Source organism: Haliaeetus albicilla, chromosome 9 (genome assembly GCF_947461875.1).
Source record: "Haliaeetus albicilla chromosome 9, bHalAlb1.1, whole genome shotgun sequence".
NCBI classification, from domain to species: Eukaryota; Metazoa; Chordata; class Aves; order Accipitriformes; family Accipitridae; genus Haliaeetus; species Haliaeetus albicilla.
This window is the reverse complement of record NC_091491.1, coordinates 9,558,972-9,578,288: the sequence shown is the minus strand read 5'-3', so window position 1 is coordinate 9,578,288 and position 19,317 is coordinate 9,558,972. Positions and strand designations below refer to the sequence as shown.

The 19,317-nt window shown below is 42.3% G+C and overlaps 1 protein-coding gene across 2 annotated transcripts in view; it reads left to right on the top strand.

Moving 5' to 3' along the window:
* MYBBP1A (MYB binding protein 1a) overlaps nucleotides 1-19,317 on the top strand; it is a 62,385-nt gene that overhangs the window by 27,162 nt on the left and 15,906 nt on the right. For both annotated transcript variants that reach the window (XM_069791469.1, XM_069791468.1), the window contains exon 24: nucleotides 18,816-18,929. In XM_069791469.1, coding sequence (XP_069647570.1) covers nucleotides 18,816-18,929 — 114 coding nt within the window. The remainder of the gene's footprint in view (nucleotides 1-18,815; nucleotides 18,930-19,317) is intronic.

Here is a 19,317-nt window from a genome sequence, read left to right as displayed (position 1 = left end):
ACATTGAACTCTCAGCAGCAGTGTTGCATCTGTAAAGACAGAGGTGTTTTTAGCTATCGGATGAGTGTTATGTGCCTTTCTGGGAGGTGCGTTTCTTTGGCCTGTGTGATTGCTGTAGAGAAGGGTCTTTTGGAGATATCCAAAGGCAGGTGTATCAGAGGGTGCATCTTGATGCAAAGCTTAGCAGAAAAAAAGGAAGCTTTAGAACAAAAGCTTTAGATGGTGTGACTGACGTCGAGTCAGCCCTTTTCCTCTGACACTGTTCCTACATGCCTAAAGCAGCAGTAAGGTTGTTCACCTCCATATTGAAGTAATTTGTGAGATAAAACGAACAACACTTTGGGGGGTGAGAGCTCTTAAGGCAGTTTTAAACCTGGCTCACAGTGATTGGGTTGGTAGGTTTTCCTAGCAGTAAGCTCAACCTGTATAACAAGTTTTAAACTGGAAAGGTGAATTTGCAGTGGTCTTATTGAGACAGAACTTGAAACTGAAGCTTGCACATATGGCCAAGTTCTGTTCCTCTGATGTTACTCCTGGAGCGTAGATGCCTGCAGGAGACAGTAGTACAGCAGTTTCCCTGGAAAAGGAAAGAGTTGGAGAGATTGGTGTAATTTGTGAGTGGGGGAATGAAGGGCAAGGGATGCTTGACCCGGGAAGGGGGGTTGTCATCTCACCCTGAATTCACTTAACTCTTTAAACCTATACATCAGAAATATAAAAGATGAAGAACTATGTGACAGTGGATCTGCAAAATCACCTTGTTTCAGGCGGTTCATGCATCTGAGCTGGACTTCTCACCTTTTGTGAGACCACACTGACTGCAGGACACTATGAATCATATTCTGCCGGTTCAAATGCACTGTGACTTTGGCAGCTGGTGCTTTGAATGCTCAGTGTTACTTGTTGGCTGGCCTATTTTTCAAACTGCATTTCTTGAAGTGTGGAGCTAAAGACGACTGCTGTCCCAAAGGTGCCTGTGTACAAGTTAAAATGCTTCAGGCTTTTAAAAAATGAACACACTAATGTTTGAATGTCTTTCATTTATTGAACTGAGAAATGTGGTGGGTTTTGCTGTGGTTTGTTGGGTTTTTTGTTTTGTTTTTTTTTACTACAGTAGTAGTCAGGATCTTTTTCCTAAACTCTTGTTGATCCTTGCTTTCCCATATGTATAAGTTAAACCAACATATAACTTGAAGCTGCACTGTCTTCTCAGAATATGGCCTGCCTCATGCCTGTGATCTACAGTAGAAAGAAGTGAATAGAAACTATATGAAATCACTAGATTGTAAGCAGCTACTGTGAAGCTTTTCAAGAGGACCTTTAGTGTGTGGGAAGTGCTACAAGTTAAAGTAAAAAAGAAAGAAGGTGGTAAAGAAATTTTTGGGGTAGTCTAATCCAGCTTGTTGGATGCAGTTCTGAGGACCGAGGTCCTGAAAATCAGTCACACTATGACCTTGTACTTGCTGTAATGGCCAGCATAAATGTCTTCAGTGGTAGGAAAATGGGCCCAGTGCACCACAATCTTTTTGTACATATAGGCAGATTTGATAGCTTTCTCTTACCGACAAGGTGCTTACACCTGCGTAAAGTGTAGCTAACATTTCTAGAACCAGTACCTACATGCATACCTGCATACATACATATGCTCTATGTAGCTTAGGCACAAATGGCAGCTAGGGATACAGTCTTCAATGCTAAGACTAGTATGGGAAAATGACAAGTCATCAAAAATGGAGCTTGTATTATACCTTTGAGTTGACCTAGTGCTAATGAATTGTGTTAAGCTTCTGGCACAGATGATCCCATTGGCACTGCAAAGCCTTGCAATTAGCCAAGCAGAATGTGTGTGGTGCTAACAGGTGGGGGAAGCTTGTGCTGTTTTGTTGACTAAGGATGTTGCTGTCAGTCTGATGTCTTCCACAAGCACTAAACACATTCTGTCAAATTCTGTTTAGAAAGAAAATGTCTGTGCGGTTGTTCTCACTTCCTCCTTTCTTAATGCAATTTGATCTTACTACTGCAATTGTTTTCCAGGAGACCTTGACCTTCAAATTACTTCCTTGTGCCTTGTTTCAGTGGGTGCAGTGTTGCTTTTTCAATACGCACAAAAGGCTTATTTTTTTGGCTTGTGCTGATGGAGCGTAAATCAAGGATCAAGATGTGTTTAATTTAATAATTGTTGCATGACTCAGCTACATACCAGAACCCTCCTGAGCCTTAGGTGAGGAATGTCTTCCTGGTTTATTTTTAGCAGCATCAGTATGAGCATAGCTACAGTAACATCTAGTTCTGTAATTGTGTGGTCTTATGCTGTCACTCTGATGCTGTTACAGCACAAACCCCTTGGTGGTATATTGTTAATTGTGGTGAGGTTCTTACTGCAGTGCCCCCACCCACCCATTCGTATACATGGTGGGACTGCCAGAGGACTGCATGAGTCTATTAGCTAATGCTTCTACCCTAAAAACCTTGTTAGTCTGAGGATCAGGTGAAGAAGGAAAATGTGTGGCTGGTTGCATTGCGGGTACCCAGGCTTACTGCTGATGCAGGCTTCTGGAGGCAAGTGCATATTCCAAGTGGAATCAGGCTGAAGCACAGCCTCTCTGGAAGCCTGGACTGGAACAACCATGCTTTTCCCTGAGAAATCCAGCTTGTTGACCAGTGGTACTGGAACCAGTTTGGAAAGGAAGACTTGTAAATGAAACATCCACTGCTACCATGCGTAAGGTGTTGTTCCCATCTCACTTGTATTGGCAGACACTTAGACCACTTCTAGTCTGTAACTTTTTCCTAGGGTTTACACAAATTATTTGATACCTGTCCTTTGTCCTTTTCCTTTGGGAAAGGCACTAGGAGTATACATTTCAACACAATTACTAAGAGCCTTTGCAATTATTTTTGTACTGTGGTCACACATCAGTTTGAATACATTCCTGCCTTCTTATTTACATTTAAAGCTATATTGATTGAGGATGTTGCAGTAGCTGGGAGCATAATGATGCTATATTTGTCCATCAAGTGAGTTTACTTTGTATGATTTGGCTAGAACTCTACAAAGCTGATGTAAGTGCAGAGCCGTCATGAAACTAATAAAAGTCATTTTACTTAGTGTGGAGATGAGAATGGACACTGAGACAGAGTTCCAAATGTCATCTTATGTCATATAGATTCATTAATATTTAAAAATGTGTTTTTATAAAGCAGTCTGTGACAAGGAACCCTTTAAGATCTATCTAATAGAGAGTGTATTTTAGGTAAGTTGCTAATTAATCTTGGTGCTTTGGCAGTCTCCCCAAAGGGATCAAACTTACATAGACATAATTTTACAGAACTGAAGCAATTCTGTGCCAGAGCTGCCATCAGCAGAAGAGTAAAATATGACCCCAAAGTCCTGCCAAAGAGGTCTTGGCTGGTTGACAGTTATCCTTCTGAATGGTTTATGTTCCATGTAAATATCTAAGTTAAAAAGTAATTAAACTTTAATACAGCAAGAACAGTAAAAGCACTGCAAAGCATCAGAAGCCAGCACCCCTCTGTGTGTATGTTTGGGAGTATTCCTCCTCATGCTGTGATAGATGAATGGATTGCTACATTAATGCGCTGTGCCTTGCCTGCATTCTCACAGATAGTGTCCAGCAGGTGGTATAGGAAGGACTTGTTATGGAATATTTTGCATAAGCTGTTACTAGTAGTGAAGCAAAATAAACCTCCCCAGATAAGTACCGGTACCAGTTCACCTCTACCTCCTTTGCATCAGAAATGAGAACCAGGCTGCTGGTGCTAGCTAAGCAGTACGCCATGACTGAAACGTACCATTCCTGCAAAGCATCCTCCATCCCCTCGGCAGAGGTAGGACATGCTGTGCCTGTGTCCTCTACAGAGGTGTTACTAGGGGGAGGGCTCGTCCCAGGGTCCGGCTGAGGTGAGCAGACCTTCAGAGGCTAGGTTACCCACAGGCAGCGATAGCCTCTTCTGTGATAGCGTTACAGTGGCTGTTGTCTGTAGACTTCGTCCTTTTTGTCTTCCTCTGTTCAGTATGCACCCTCTCTTCAATGAAGAGAAATCATTTGCAGCTGGAAAATGTGTGTCAAACTGACATGCTTTGGCTCCAGTCAGTGTCCTGCTCCTGTTCGTGTTTTTTTTGTGTGTGTGTAAGGAGATGGTCAAGGAGATCCTGTGTTTTGCAAGATAAAGCTGAGCTATGGGTGGGCTCTTGCACATATTTGAGCTATCTGATCATGAGCCAGCAAAGCCCTATGACATGTACTAGCCCTAGGTATGTAAACTGTCCCTCTGAAGTTGAAGGGGAAACGGTTGAATGCTTAAGTGCTTTGCTGGGTCAGGGCCAGAGTGTTCTACATTTTTGTGCAGAGATTTTTAATTCTTAGACCTTTAGGATGGTTGTGGATGTTGATTATTGTGTCCCAGCCTTTCATTTTTGAGAGCATCTGTTGCATTGGGAGAGCTCAAAGAAACTATCTTCCTTTGGTGAGTTGGAGGACATTGACAGCATCTATAGTCTCTGATGTTCTTTGGAAAGGTGTTTGATGCCATAGTAAAATGTAGCGCTCTCTGAAGAACTGCTTTATAAGCCATGTTTCTGTCTCCCTTTCCTCTCACTTGTGTGACATGGTTGAAAATTTAAAAAGATCTGTTTAAATTTTTCAGGTCCTCCTGGCTGCGTTTAAACTGAGAGCTTGAAATCCCATGGCATGAGTTTTTACTTGTATTTACATTGAGAACTTTGTGTGCTCGTGGTGTATTCAGTTGAACAAGGGACCCCTGTCGCTGAGTCTGCAGGGTCCCTTTGGAACATCATGCATGTTAATAGCACGAATTTTTTCTGTCATACTTGTTTTTTTGTTGTATTTCTTGGTGCCTTTTAATGGCCCGTGTCTTTTGCGAAAAGTGTCTAGCGGATAGATGCCTGCATTGCCCACATACAAATCCATAATGATACCAGGCATTAATTGACTGGGACAGAGAAACTGCCCTGTTAGCAGTCCCAGTCTTTATATTCCACCATACTCAGTGCAGCACAAACAGAGCATGAAAAAGCTCCTACTTGCCTCTATATTCTGATTCTAGAGATACAGACTGTGTTTATTCTGCTCGCTACTGTTGAGCTGATTGTGTTGATGATCATGTAGCAAATTCTCAGTAATGGAGGAAACATTCTAGTCTGTTGCTGGGAAGAAATAAGAAAATTAAAAGGTCACATACGCTCTAGTTGTTACTGTAGAGACAGCTGCTGGCAAGAGCTCCCCAAGGATGGGACTGATCAGTAGCATTAACAGCCCTGCATATCGGATGGACTTGCTGAGTTAGATGTATACCATATTGCAGTGATTTTCCAAGACTGAGTAATTTCCTAGCCTACTAAATTAAACTTGCCATCTGACACATGGGGGGTTGATAGTTTTTAAAAAGAGAGTGAACCACCCAAGTGTGTTCTGCTCAGCCTGACAAACATAGCCCCTTCGACAATTTGATGAGTAGATATTTATGAGGAGCAAATGGGAAAAGTTTGCTTGGAGGCAAGGTCATTGCCATGTATTCAATAACAGCATAACAAAAACAAAAGGGGAAGAAAAGTCTGGTTGTGTTGAAATTGGTGACTCTCTCAGTCATATGGGCTCAACTTATATTCATGCTACAAAATAATTACAAAAACATTAGGATAGAATCCGGTTTTGTTGAAGTTCTAGGTAATGATTTTTGCTGTGTTTACAGTGGGCTATTGGATCTTGGTTTGGAAATAGTAGCAAGTGTGTTGGAAGGGTGTTTTGTTGGCAAGTGAAGAAAGATTAGGGCTTCTGCAGCGTAAAATGAAATGCCAACCTGGGCTATATTCACTGAAAAGGATGTTCTTAAGAGTACAAAGTGGTAGGTCCCTTTTTGTTGTTGTTTGGGGGTGCAGCAGGAATGGGGTTTGGCTGTTTCTGCTTTCCCTTGGCTTGTATTAAAATGCCACTCTGCAAGAGTTAAAGCACAAGAAAGGAGTTTGGATTTCTCTGCAGGATTTCTCAGCAGCCTCCTAGCAGACAGAATAGGGTCTTAAGCCACGTGCAGTCTGTCATGTCATGGTGCTTCTCTCAGTGGATTCTGCAAAATGAAAAGGTCTGCTGGCGAGTGTCTGAATTGATGAATCTACAAAGTTCAACCCAGTACAATTTCCAACTTTTTTTTTTATTTTTGCTTAGCAATGCTGTTTATTTCAATGTTCCAAGCTAACAAATTTTACTGATGTGTGAGTACTTTTTTTTATACTTCTTGAAAGCTAAACTTCAATAGTTGACGTTTGAGTGAATTGGAATTCTAATTTCTTATTATCTGCTGATAAATGTTCTCAGAAGATGAAAACCTTTGTCCTTGCAACATCAAGACTGGTCTAGTGAATCAGGGACAGCAGCTAAAAGGCACGCAGTGCCTAGGCAGCATGGGGGTTTTTTTGAATGCACACTGCTCTTAAATCTCCTAAATTATTAAATTTGACTTTAGCAAAGTCTCCTTAAATAGGCTGCATTATGCGGTAGCTGCCTTCTGAATAGCCTAAAGAAAATCCTATTGCATGTCTCTCCTGAATTGAGGAAAACTGGTTTTGTTGTGCAGAGGAGACATCTGGCTTAGAAAGTGTTGGGAGGAGCAGGCAGGAGACAGAACTGGAGGGGACAGTTTTGGTCTTAACCAACATGTGCAAGTAACTTGAGGTGTCAGTGGAGCTTCTTGATGTTTCATAATACAATGTGTAAGCATGTAAAATAAAAATTGACAAAATGAAAGCTTTGGAAAAAGGTTGGGTTTATTTTTCAAGAGGAAAGTCAGGGTCAGAAGAAAGGATAGTGCCCCAGATGATTTTGCAAGAGGTTTCTTGATATTTGGTAATGTTTCTTTGAGCCTCAGCTACTGGGACATTCTGTGAGAATCTGATTTCTTAAAGAAAAGAGTATTTCTTTCTTTGGTGTTTAGAGTGAGGAGCTTGTAAAAACGAAGTGGAAATGCTCCAAAATAAACAGGGCCATATTAAGAAACCAAATTGTCTTAGTTTTTTTTTTTTTTTAAATTGTGACTTTGTTCTTAACTTGGGAGAGAAGTGTATTTGCGAGTGGAGAGGGAAATGGGCATGTTTCCTGGTTATTATTTTTTTAATGTGGGAAGGGAGTGACTTGGATGCATTGCCCAGAATCCGTTGCTGTTCTTTTCTCCTCTGGTCTCAGTATGCGCTGTGGTACCAATGTTCCCCAGCAAAGTTTCAGTCCTGTAATTGGGCATTATGGAAAGAGGAAGAAAACATCAGTGCTTATGGGTGCTAATCCATGTTCTGCTACCATTTATCTTCAGTTCTCATGGCTCACTTACTTATGGCATCTTTTTATTTTTCAAGAATTTAGGACAATAAATACTGACTTTTTTTTTTGGAGGGAAGCATTAAGACTGATTGGCCTTTCTGATATGGTGAGTGGCTACCCCTGGGAGAAATTAATCTCTGTGTTCACCAAAGCAGCAGACCAATATATGGGTTGTTTTGTATGGGTTGCTGTGTCCTGAGGGTCTGCCTGTCTGCTTCTGGTGAAAGAAGAGCACAAGGTAAGTAATGTCTTCCCCAGCCCTGAATGCTCACTAGATGTATCTTTGTTGTATGCAAATGAAACATTCAAAGCTAGTATCTAATACCATCAGCCAGGCCTGGCCCAGGAGTCCAGTGTGTTATCTTCATTGTTCGTTGTTTTGACTGCCCAATTGTCCTGCAGACCCTTCCTCTCAGGCAGAAAAGAAAGCCTGCCAGTGAAGCCCAGTATTTAATGTGCAGATACCCTCTGAAAAATTGCAGTGTCAAATCTTCTCCCTGTGTGTACTGACTCATCTCTACTGCCTTTAAAATCTAGCAACATCTTATTTCTGTCACTGGTTCTTGTTAGATTGTGGTGACCGTAGGAGGGAGCTTTGATTTTTTTTTTTTTTTTTTTTTAATCATTTTTTAATGATTTTTTCTCCCCTCCTTTCCCAGCTGCCAACAGAACAGTGCTGAAGGAAGCAGCTGTACGTGTGCCCACTTGCATTGGGCACAAATGTCCTGTTGCAGTGAGAAGGCTCTCACAAATGTGCTCCTCTGGTTAGGCAAGTGCAAGATGAGGCTTTTGCTCTACCAAGAACATCTTCCAGAGCACTGTTTGCAGAGGAACCAAGTGTGGAAAAAATCCACTTCTCAGCAGCAGTGGAGAGAACGTGATTTGCAGAGTCCCTGGTTAAACAAATTAAGTAATGATGTTTCAGGGCATGAAGAAACCTGTGTGTAAGTGAATACTGTATATATGCCCTGGACTGCAGGCAGGCTGCTCCAGTGTCTTGACTGCTAGTCCTGGGTTTTCTGCTGGCTCAAGTACATTTAAAAAACCGTACCAGTGTGACTTTGTCAGTGAAGGCAATGACTATTTTTACCTGTAGGGCTAAGGCTGACATAACTCGTGTAGGTGCAGCTGCATTACATAAAGGTGGTTTCTATGGGGTGTAGCTCATTCCACATTTTCAGCCAGACTGAGCGGTGGTGGTTTAAGTGCTTGTGTCTTGCAATAGCTGTTTTCATGTTGTGGAGGAGGAGGATGTGCCAGCATAGCTAATGTGATAAAACTTTCTGTAGTATAGACAAGTACTCAGTAGCAGCAGAATGAAGTTAACAGCCCATCTGATCGATGCGACAGCTGCTGTTCAGAACCTTGGGAACAGTAGTAGAATTCTATAGGTTTCTTAACTTCTCATTGCTTCTGCTTAAAGCAGGACATCTGAGCCATGGGTGAAGAGGTTTATGAAGAATAATAAAAATAAAGAGGAGAGGAGAGTCAGCAGGAGGGGTAGAAAGATGGTGATTTCTTCACAGTCAGTTTTGTCTCAATTGCTGTCTTCCAGGGAGCTTTGTTCTTTTTCAGTAAGCAAGGTAGTAAAACCTCAAATCCAAAAGCAGAGCTTCCAAAGTGGGGACCAAGATCTGAGTCTAGCACCACATCCTGTGCATTCAGTTTTCCCCTGCTTGCAGGCATTTTAGCAAGAGATTTCCACCATCCCTGAGTCATTGGTGTTGAGCCTCTCTCGTGGAGGTGAGAGACCCAATTCACCTGCTACCTAGCAGGTGATGAGCAGGTGATTGCTCTTCCATTTTTGCCATTGCTGAGATAGTGACTGGGAAGTTGGCCCACACTGGGAATTACTGGGGTCATATGTTCCAGCAGCTTAAGAGAACACACAAACCCATAAGTTCACAAACTACTGTTTAGCTTTTTTAGAAACTAGCTAGAGAGGGGGATGTTGGCTGTTTCAGAGGTTTGGAAATAAAAATTAACATAAAAACCCCACAAGCCCAACAGACTTCATTGATAATTTTTTGCACTCAACAAGGCTTAAACAGATAATTTACATGATGATGATCAAATGAGCAAAATGTGTCTCTTGTGTGACAATTATTTTCAATGTGCTAATATACAAGCTGTTGTGAGTTGTTCAGAGGTTCCCGGATGGAAAGCATCCTGCCGTATCTGTGGAAATCTGCTTTTTTACTAGGAAGGAAGAACAGGTACAATCTACTTTGCATAAAACTGGGTTGCAGTGCAGGTTGGCTTATTCTAAAACACTGAAAATTGCAAGAGCTTGATGACCTAGGGTGTTTGGTGGGAGTACACTGAGTAAGATTGCCTTTCTTGCCCAAGGTTGTAAAATGTGATGTAGGTGTCAGTTAAATGCTTTACATGTTGTAATTAACTAGCCGTGCAAAATTTTTCTCATCCATTTGTTGCAGGAACTTAATCTAAGCTGTAAAATGTCATTTGTTTTGATCACTTTTTGGCAAGGAGAATTTTGTTCCTGGGCTTGTAAATCTATTTGCTGTTTTTTTGGCAAGGCCAGACTGAGGGAGGGCTGGGAGGAAACTCTTCTGGCCTGGAGCATGGTATTTGGTATACAGGGAAGGTATGGGAGCAGGGGGTAGTGGTTGATGGGTGGGGGTTCTGGTCAGCGTTTACTTCTGCTGCATTATTGTGCCTTGTCTGTTCCTGGAGGCAGGAGGGCAACTTTGCAGACTTGGGAACTGGCATCTGGGAGGACAATTTCTGTGCCGGCCAAGTTGTATCCTGCTCACGTGCTGCCTGCCTCAGACAACAATATTGGACCTTGTCGAGGCTGGCTGAGGGGGCGTCTTGAAAGAGCCGATTGATTAGTCTGAAGACATTGGATTGTAGCAGCAAATATTGAATTTGGCTGCTGCGCCCGCTGATCATGCAGAAGAGATTTTCACGGTCTTTCCTGGGCCAGCATGAGCTCTCTCTGACTGGGCTTGCAGGCACCAGGAGCCTGTCTGGTGACGGATAACGTGGCTTTCCTGCTGAGAGCCTGCTGCGCGGCCTAGGCACCGCGCTGCGGCAGTGCTGTCACGCAGGCCCCGTTCCGCCCGTGTCCCTGTGTGCAATGGGCCCTGCAGACAGGAGCTCTGCACAGCAGGCTTCCTCACGCTGGCTGCTGCGGCGTGGGGCACGGCAGGGCTTCTTCGTGGGGCACGGCAGGGCTTCGAGCTCCGCTTGAGCCTGGCAATGTCTCTGGGCTAGGCAGGACAGGGGAGGCAGCCGGGAACAGGGTGCAGGGGAGGCACTCACTGGGTCCCTTAATCAGAGGGGACAACAGGGTAAATTTGGGGTGAAAGTAGATGTCTAATTTATGATGCCGCCTTGGAGCATTGGCAGCACATTTTTAAAGCAAGAAATAGTGTCCTGGCATGGGCAGTTCTGCATAACCAAACATGGCAGCCGTGTTGTTGTAGCAGTCCTGCTTATCCCAGAAGGCACTAGCACTTTCTACTCTGAACCCTTTTAGGTAGCTGCTAAATGAGAATCTTGGCTCTACTGCTTGTGTGCGCCTTGTTTCAGCACTGGTGAGGAAGTTAAAAATTAATTTTCGTTCTCAAAAATAGTTTTCTTAAGCCACGGCCAGGGCTTTGCCTTACCCTCCCTTCCCCTTGAATTTGAAACTTATATGGAATGTGCGTGTGTGTGCAAGCCATGTGTGAAATACTGTAGTTACAGCTTGTGGATTGAGGAAAATTGATTTGGCAAATGTTTCTTAATGACTTCTGGTTTTCACTTTTTACATCTAAAGCCTTCAAATAAGTTTTGTATGTTTTAAGTAAATAATTGGCATTTGGTGCTTGTTCAGTGAGGATACTTGTTAAGGATCTTGAAGGATAATTTTTTGTTTGTCCTTAACTTTGGAAAGAATCCTTTTTTTCCCTCTTCTCACCTCCCCCAGAGAATTTGCAGCTTGGTCCTGTTGAGGTTAACAGGCTGTGTGAAACTCCAGAGTTTTAAGTTAGTCACAAGTTTAAGTTCTCTGTTAAATATTGTCATGGCAGTTCTCAGCCAAGAAGCCTGTCTTGCCCGCAGTGTTGGAGTGCTCAGTCTTTTATAATTCTGATTATAATGTGTCAAGGAAGGTTAGGAAACTTGCATATATATAGCATACATCGAAATGCCATTGCTTCTGAACAGCCTGCTGTGAATTTGCTGTATGGAACAGGGAGTGCCATTGTTGTGGGCCTTATTCTCCTTCCCCTCTCATAATTTGTCCTTCTGAGTAAGCTTCTAGTCTGTTCCTAACTTGGACTCTGCCTGCCAAACTGTTATCAAGCAGACTTGTAGCTTACAGGCTCAGAAATGCTCAAATGCATGAAACAAATGTGGTAGAGAAATGAAAAGCAAGCCCTGAAACTCAAGACTGCTCTGTTGGAGCCTTTCTCTCCATCCCACACCCAAAGTAAACGTAAAAATAGAGTAGTTTAACTGTGGGAGCAGAAATGGGGGTAGATGGGCACTTGCTTCATGCCTTTGCATGCTGTTTTGTTTTCTTTTGCAAAAAGCTTTGATGGTAATTGGAAGAGACTTTTGCTGTGGTGCTCTGGATATCCTGCCCTGTAGTGATAAATGACAGGCTATGCTCCTATAACCAACAGTCCTGTCAGCTGGAGCTTGCTGTGGGTTTGGGTTTTTGGGGGGTGGGGGTGTGTGTTGGTTTTTTGTTTGTTTCTTTAAACATGTAACAAATTGCAGATAGCTGAGGAATTTATTTCATAGCTTGACTATTTCTTAAAATTCAAATAATGCTTATTTAGAATTGCGCATATTCTTGGCATATGTTCTCTTATCCCAGCTTTCCTGGTAGCATTTGTCACAAATGCAGTATGTGATTCATGTGATTGCAGTCTCAAAGGGCTTGGTAGGTAAGAATTTCTAGAAGTGCAATTATTTTTTGCCATATCCCTATGGTTGTAGAATAGTCTTAATGCTGAGGATTACATACTGAGAGCTGCTGTTTTATAATATGTGCTGGCACTGAATCAGATGTGCTGGCAGGTTGTGCTGTAGCTTTGCTGCTGTAGCATGTATGCCAGAAGGGAGACATCAGTGCTCTGAAATACCAGTAGCCTGTGTGGTGTGATACCACCTGTATATTTTTGTCTCCTGGACTTCCAAGAGCAGTGAAATGATGATAGCACTAAAGCTCCTGATGCTTCTTCAGTTCTAAAAATACATGAGTTGCACAAACTTGTAATTTTCCAGGTAATGTTTTCTTTTTTTATATATATATAATACATATATAAAGGGAAAAAGAAGTTCTTGCCACACTGGTGACATGCTTCATGTTGATAAAACTGTGTCCACGATGCAAAAATGATAGGCATAAGATGGAGAAAATCCATCTTGATGTCTTTGGTGAGCATTTAAACTCCCCACAGCTTCTGTTATAATGTGCAGGGAGGTCTGATGTAACTCAAATACTGTCCTGGGTCAGACCTAATGAGACATTTCTGCCCTGCCATATGCTTCAGGGAAGCCAGTTAAACTTACTGCCTCTCTCCTGTAAGCTGGAAATGCCATGAGGGAATTTGGAAGGGTTAATCAGCTGTAGCCTGCAAGCTGCTTTGAGATCGTGTGACAAAATGGCTGTGTGAAAACTCAGACTTGGTGTTTGGTGTGTTTGCAGTGTGGGCACATCTTCAGTTTCTTGCTCCTCTGATGGTGGCAGTGGGTGACTGCTGATTTCAGTGTCTTTTCTCATGGGAGTGTGTCTGTGTGGTATCTCTTTTTTCACTTGCTTGCAAAGCCACCTCCAGCCAGCCTCCTAAAACACTTGGGACTGAGAAAAACATTTATTTTCTCATTAGAAACAAGTGTCTTCCTATTAACAATGCGCTTTTGTTTGAAAACCAATGCTGAATTTAGGTCACGCCTTCATCTCTTCAGCATTGCAAACAGAATCTATACATCATTGCAAAGGCTTGTTTGGTTTTGGCTTTTCTCTTTCACAACTGCAGTGATTGAAAGACATCTTGATCTATTCCCCTCCATCCAGCTCACCTGGTGGTGAGTCACCTGGATGGTGACTGGGCAGAGCTGCTGTTCTGACCTACATGGCTACTATGCCTCTGCTAGATATTTGCTTTCAATAAGAAGACAGTGGCTGAATTGGTAGGGGTTAATCCATTGCTTGCCATTTTAAATAGTCAGGCTGCATGTCTTGTCCTTTACTGCAAAGGGTAAAGGTAGGTTGTATAATCCAGCAACCTGCCAGCTTGCACTCCTTTTTAGCATCTAAATAAGGTAGGTGAACACTTCTGGGAATTACCAGCACATCTCGGTTACTGCAGTGAGCATGTTTACTATTTCAGAAAGAAACCTTGACCGTTTATACTGAATGGCATTTTGTGTAATCATTGTAGATAAGAAAGTAATAAACAAAGCTGGCAGAAAATCACAGGGTCAGCACTGCAGTTAGTTATAGTTTGTTCTCTTCTCCCACATGGACTGATAATGAGCGTTTCTGCCTCATTTAGTCATATGCTTGATAGATGCATGCGGGAGTGTATGTATGTATCCACTATCCTTGCTTGAATAGACTTCACTTGTATTTATTTTTGTACTATTTTATGGTCTTCCTTTTTGAAAACTGACATTAAGGAGAAAATGTTTCGATAAGGCAACTGGATGGCTCCTAGGGCACAGGATGGGTTGTAGCATTCTCCTCCACTCTTAATTAAAAAGCTCTAATGTGGCTGTCAACTGCTTGTAACTATTCTCACACATTCTCATTTCAGAGATTGTGCATATGGGGGGATGACAGCTTTCTCTTCTGAACTGGACTGGAGTTTGGTAGCTGGGACTTTTGGGTCTTCTGCTATTTTTGTCCATTTATGGACTGTTGATAGTACTTGGCTCTCTCAAAGGGCTGTCATGAACACAGCAGGCTTGACTTGGCACTGAGAAAATGCAGAGAATCCTCTATGATATACTTGGGAACAGTATTGTTCTGGCAGCTTCCAAAATTGCCAAATGCTTGTAAGACATTTCAAAATACCAGTGATGCTGGGGAGGGCAGGAGGGAGAGGGACAGAACTGGGTAGTTGTTGAGCTCTGGGTCTATGCTGAATTTTGTGGCAGTACTTTCCAAACTTCAAATTGCTGCTTGTCTGTGATGTGATGGTAAAACATGCAGCTGGTCCCTGTATCATGTATAAAAGACACATCGTGAACATGTTAAGGGTAAATGATGGACTGAGAAATCATGGGCGTTGGTCATGTTCTGATGCAAAAGAGTTGCACTAGCTGGGGTGGCTTGGCTCCTCCTAAGGTGTTCTGTGTGTGGCCTTGTACTTCAAAAGTCTTGGTGAGGAGGTAGGAATTGGTTGTTTGCGTAAGGTCAGTGCCTCCTTTAGTGAGCAGGTCCCAACTGCTTCTGAGGAAGCTGTAAGAAAGTAAACAGCAATCAGACATGCGATGCGTGTATTGGGAAAGTTGCTTTTTTCTATTGCTCAGCAAGGAGAGGACTTGCATCTTTGAGTGCAATCTTGTAAAATGCTGCTTTGTATGTTTTTTAAATGTGTGTGAGTGAAAACATCTTGCATGCTTGCATTCATGTAATTTTCTTGCACACGTATTTTCTTGCATGCGTGCGCAGACATGCTAGAACCGCTGTTTCACAGAAGAGAAAATAGGTAGATTTTATGACTCTTTTTTATTTCTAAAGGATCTTTGTGGATTACTAGTATTGCCATAGGAGCACCACCAAATGGTAGTGTTGTGTGTTTTCAGAAGTGGCTATAGCAATGGGAAGAGCCTCATTCCAGGAGATGGCTTGAAAAATCCTCTGAGCAGCCTCATTTTTTTTGAGGCTGTTTTCATAAAAAACATCATGTGTCTGGGCTCCCAAATATCAAGCTGGTGTGAGATATCAAGATGGGCAAGTAAGATGGCTTGTGGTATCTGGAAACTCTGACTAGCCCTCTAAAGCAGGTGCGAGGGGGAGATGAACATTCGCTTCCAAATGCATAGATGTTCACACCTCTAATATGTCTACTTTCAGCTGCATTGTGTCCATTTATTTGAGAAGTTAAAACAAGGAAAATGAACTGCAAAGAGTCAGCTGTTCCTTTGTGACCTCAAGGAAATGGTTCCTAGAGATCTGACTCACTTTGGATCTTTCCTTACTTTTGCAAAGTGCTCATACTCTTAGCCCTTCTTATATTATGTGATAAAGCATATGTTACCTGGTGAAGCTCCTGGAGGTCATGACAGTGATTCCTCTTTAAGTGTTTAAAATCCTTTTTGCAAATCCTGCCAGGGACTATTCTATGGGGAGCTGTTTCAATCCCTTCCAGCCAGTATGATATTTCTCAGCCCTGACAGATGAATTTGTGGCTGAAAAGCCATTGCTGAAAACTGTTACTTTCCAAGGTGACGTGGCAGCATTGTGGTCCTGGTTGCTAGATAGTTTTCTCTGATACATTTACTTGTTAAGCAATCTTCTGATGACATCCAGGATCCGTTTTCACATGCTGATAGATGCTGTGAGCGAGATGTGATGGCTGCACCTCTTTCTGAAGAAGAAACTTGGTGCCACTCCAGTTTTGGTTTGAACTTGCTGAGATGGGACAGCCTCAGCAGGAGGAGTGAGAAGTGCTGTTTCTTACTGGGTTTACCCTTGGACTGGGATTGAAGAACTGGGTTTTAGTTTTGGTTCTGCCCCTGATTTTTCTGGCTGACTCTGCTGACATCAGTTCCTCTCCCTGTGGTTTAACTTTCGCTATTTAACTATGCAGTTTGCTCTGGAAAAATAGGCTATATGAGAGCTACGTGTTAATAACTAGCTCTAGGAATTCCTAGCTCTAGGAATTCCTAGCTCTAGGAATACAAGAGTCACTGACTCTGTGATGAATATCATAACCTTAAACTACAGCATAGCATGGTACTGGGCACTGAGGACCTTGTAATTATTAGTGTCACGTTTGCTCTCTGACTGAAATGTTCTTAAGCCAAATTTTATTTCAACCCGCAAGTAAATCTTTCATTTTATTTTTATTCTTTCAAATGAGAAAAGTTGTTCATGCTTAGTACTAAATTATCATAGAGTTAAAAAACAATCGGGAAACATAGGATTGTCTTGAGCACAGCAATAGCAATATTTAATTACGTGGAATTCAAAACGTATTTTCTCTTTGCTTGAATCTAATATACAGGCTGGAGGCGTGAAAGCTATGAGTGTGACAAAATTATTAAAGAGTGATAGCACCAGCCAGGATCCTCAGATAACTGGGTGTTGAGTTCCTCATTTATGACACACAGAAGGAAATGTTCAGTGGGTTTTTTTCCTTTCTTTTAAAATAATTTTCAAGCTTAGTGCTTACTGAGGACTAGGTCCCATTCAGGGTCTGTTCTGTCAGTCCAGCATTTGAGTTTCGGGTCTCCAGAACTCCCCTTTCCTTTGGATGAATTTAATTTCTTTCCAGTTCTTTCCTCGTTGACTTGCAGTTCTCCCACCCGCTGCTGACTGGTATGATTCCCAAGCAGGCCCTTATCACTGTTGCCTTTGGTCCTCTGTTTGCCTCTTGAGTAAATGTGTAGTCCTGAGGTACTATCAGGATAGCTTAACAGGACCCTTCTCTGTGCTGTGCACCCACGTGCAGTATGAATGCTTTTGTAATTGTCAAAGAGGAGACGGTGCCTTGAGGTTTATGACCCTGCCTGAGCCTTTCAGAATGAATTATGGCCTTTCATCTACTCTGAGGGTCACGTTCTCTTTGTAATTGCACTGAAGTGACTTTCCACTACATTTGGTACATGCATGCAGACATGCCATAATTTGTTCTGTAAGACACAGCCTTCCCCATAATTACAAGGAATACGTAAGCTTGCCTGCCTCAAATATGGCATTAGGGTGCGCTCTTTCATTAAATCAAAATAAATCTTTTGATGTAGTCTTGTTGATTCCCTCCTGTATTTTCTCCCTCGAGTCAAGAACAGAATTTCTGTTTGTGAGTGAAAGCTCGCTCTATGTGGATAATTCTCTTTGTCAGCCATACTGGTGCAAACTGGAGGTAAGCTTATGTAGATGTGTGACATTACTCTGTTGTAACACAAATATGAGTGTTGGAATTATCCGATGGGGGACCTGTGTTCAGTGTCCTGTCCCTCCCAGAAGCCTCGAGTGTGTTGTATAGGAAACACAGACTTCCTTGAGATCATGAGGTGTTCTGTTTGACTACCTACAACTTTGGATGGTCTTACTGCTCTCAGGAGATCTAGGGATTTCTTCTCTTCCCTCACTTTGAATTCTTCAGTAAATAGTTCCCTTAAAATGGTCCAGTAGAAGTGTGGGTACCATATGGCTAGTTTTTAGCCTCCTGCTACATGTTTTCCAGGTTGCTTCCTTTGGACCCAAGGGGTATCTGGAGGCCAGGTTGAGTATCACCGGGCTGAATTTTTTCTTGAGGCCTCTTAGACTTTTGATCTCAGTGGTGTCTTTGACAAGGAGTTTTACAAACTGCTCTGTTGTTTGCAGCTGAACCCACCCTACAGAAATGTGCAATTTAAAAATGGCAGCCCTTGCTTTCTTTGGACAAGATTAACTCTTGATGTAGTTCCCAATGATTTTTAATATTTATACCTGCATTCAGTTTTGGTCTGTGTGATGGCAGCTAGAGGCAACATTTTTTTCTTTATGTGTGGATAGAATTTGCTCACTAACTCCCTGTTGCTACAAAAAATTTCCCTTTAAATCCTCTAAACTATTTGCACTAATCCTCATTAGTATATTTTGTTCATTTCTATCATTGGCTTTTGTCTATTGCTGCCTTTTTCTTGCACCTAAGAAAGCCTTAAAAAAGGAATTCTGGAATAGAAAAGGACTTGTAGGAAGATTGCAGATTACTGTTGGTTTTCTAGTGGCTACTCTTTTCATTGCTGCTTTAAGGTAGAGGCTTGATGAGCAAGTTTGACTCCAGGGCAAGGCTGAGTGCTGCTCTGAACAGCAGTTTCCATCTAGGGTTCCTTTGAAACGAAGCATTTGCTAACCTGCCAGCTTTTATTTTTGTTTATTTGTGCCTACTGCATTCATCAGGGCACAGTAAAGGGGACAGTCATGCAAAGGGCTGCCTGAAGACTTTTGGAGACTGAAAGTGATGTACTCGGAGCAGTTATTAAAGCATATTTTGGATATTAACGCCTAAATCTAGAAGTGGCATGATCCTTCCCCTCCCCTTTGACCTTCTCTTTTAAATATGAGTATTCAACAAAACCCACCACCCTGTCTCCTGAGAAATGACTGTTAGGATCTAGAGAATGTTTTCTAACAGAGCAACATACAGGTTGGTGAGGATATGCAGCATCTGTAACATGGCATTCTCTGGATGTTGTGCTTAGCTGTTTGCTTCAGCAGGATATTTGCATTGCTAACACCTTCCCTAGAGAGTGCGGAGTTTCACATCTCCTCTTCCCTTTCTCTTTCAGGCCCAGGCGTGTTTGCTTCTCCAGAAGGTTCTGCTACTTCGTGAACTGAAGCTCTTCGTGACAGAGGAGGAGTGGGAGGAATTGATCAGGGAAAGCATCAGCCAAGTGACAGAGGTAACAAGCTTCAACATGTTAAACGTACAGATAGCACTTAATGGGTGCTGCTTTGACTAGTGTGGTGCTCGTTCTCAGAGCTGGAGTCTGCAGCTGTGCTTAGCTTAACTGATCTTAGAGGGGTTTTGCCTGCTTGCACCAAGTCTTGGTAGTGTCCACCAGGATTACAGCATTCTTGTAACACCGCTGTTTAGATGTATTTTCATAGAGTACAAGAAATGTGCCTGGTACAGCTCAGTGGTGCCTGTGTATGGATCCAAGAGACAGAGCTCAAGTTTTAGGGAATACACTCATACAGATCAATTTAAGGTGCTTTTAAAAAATGAGTTTTGAACTGAAAATTATCATGAACATTTACTTCATTTCAGAAAACGTTATGGAATTTCTG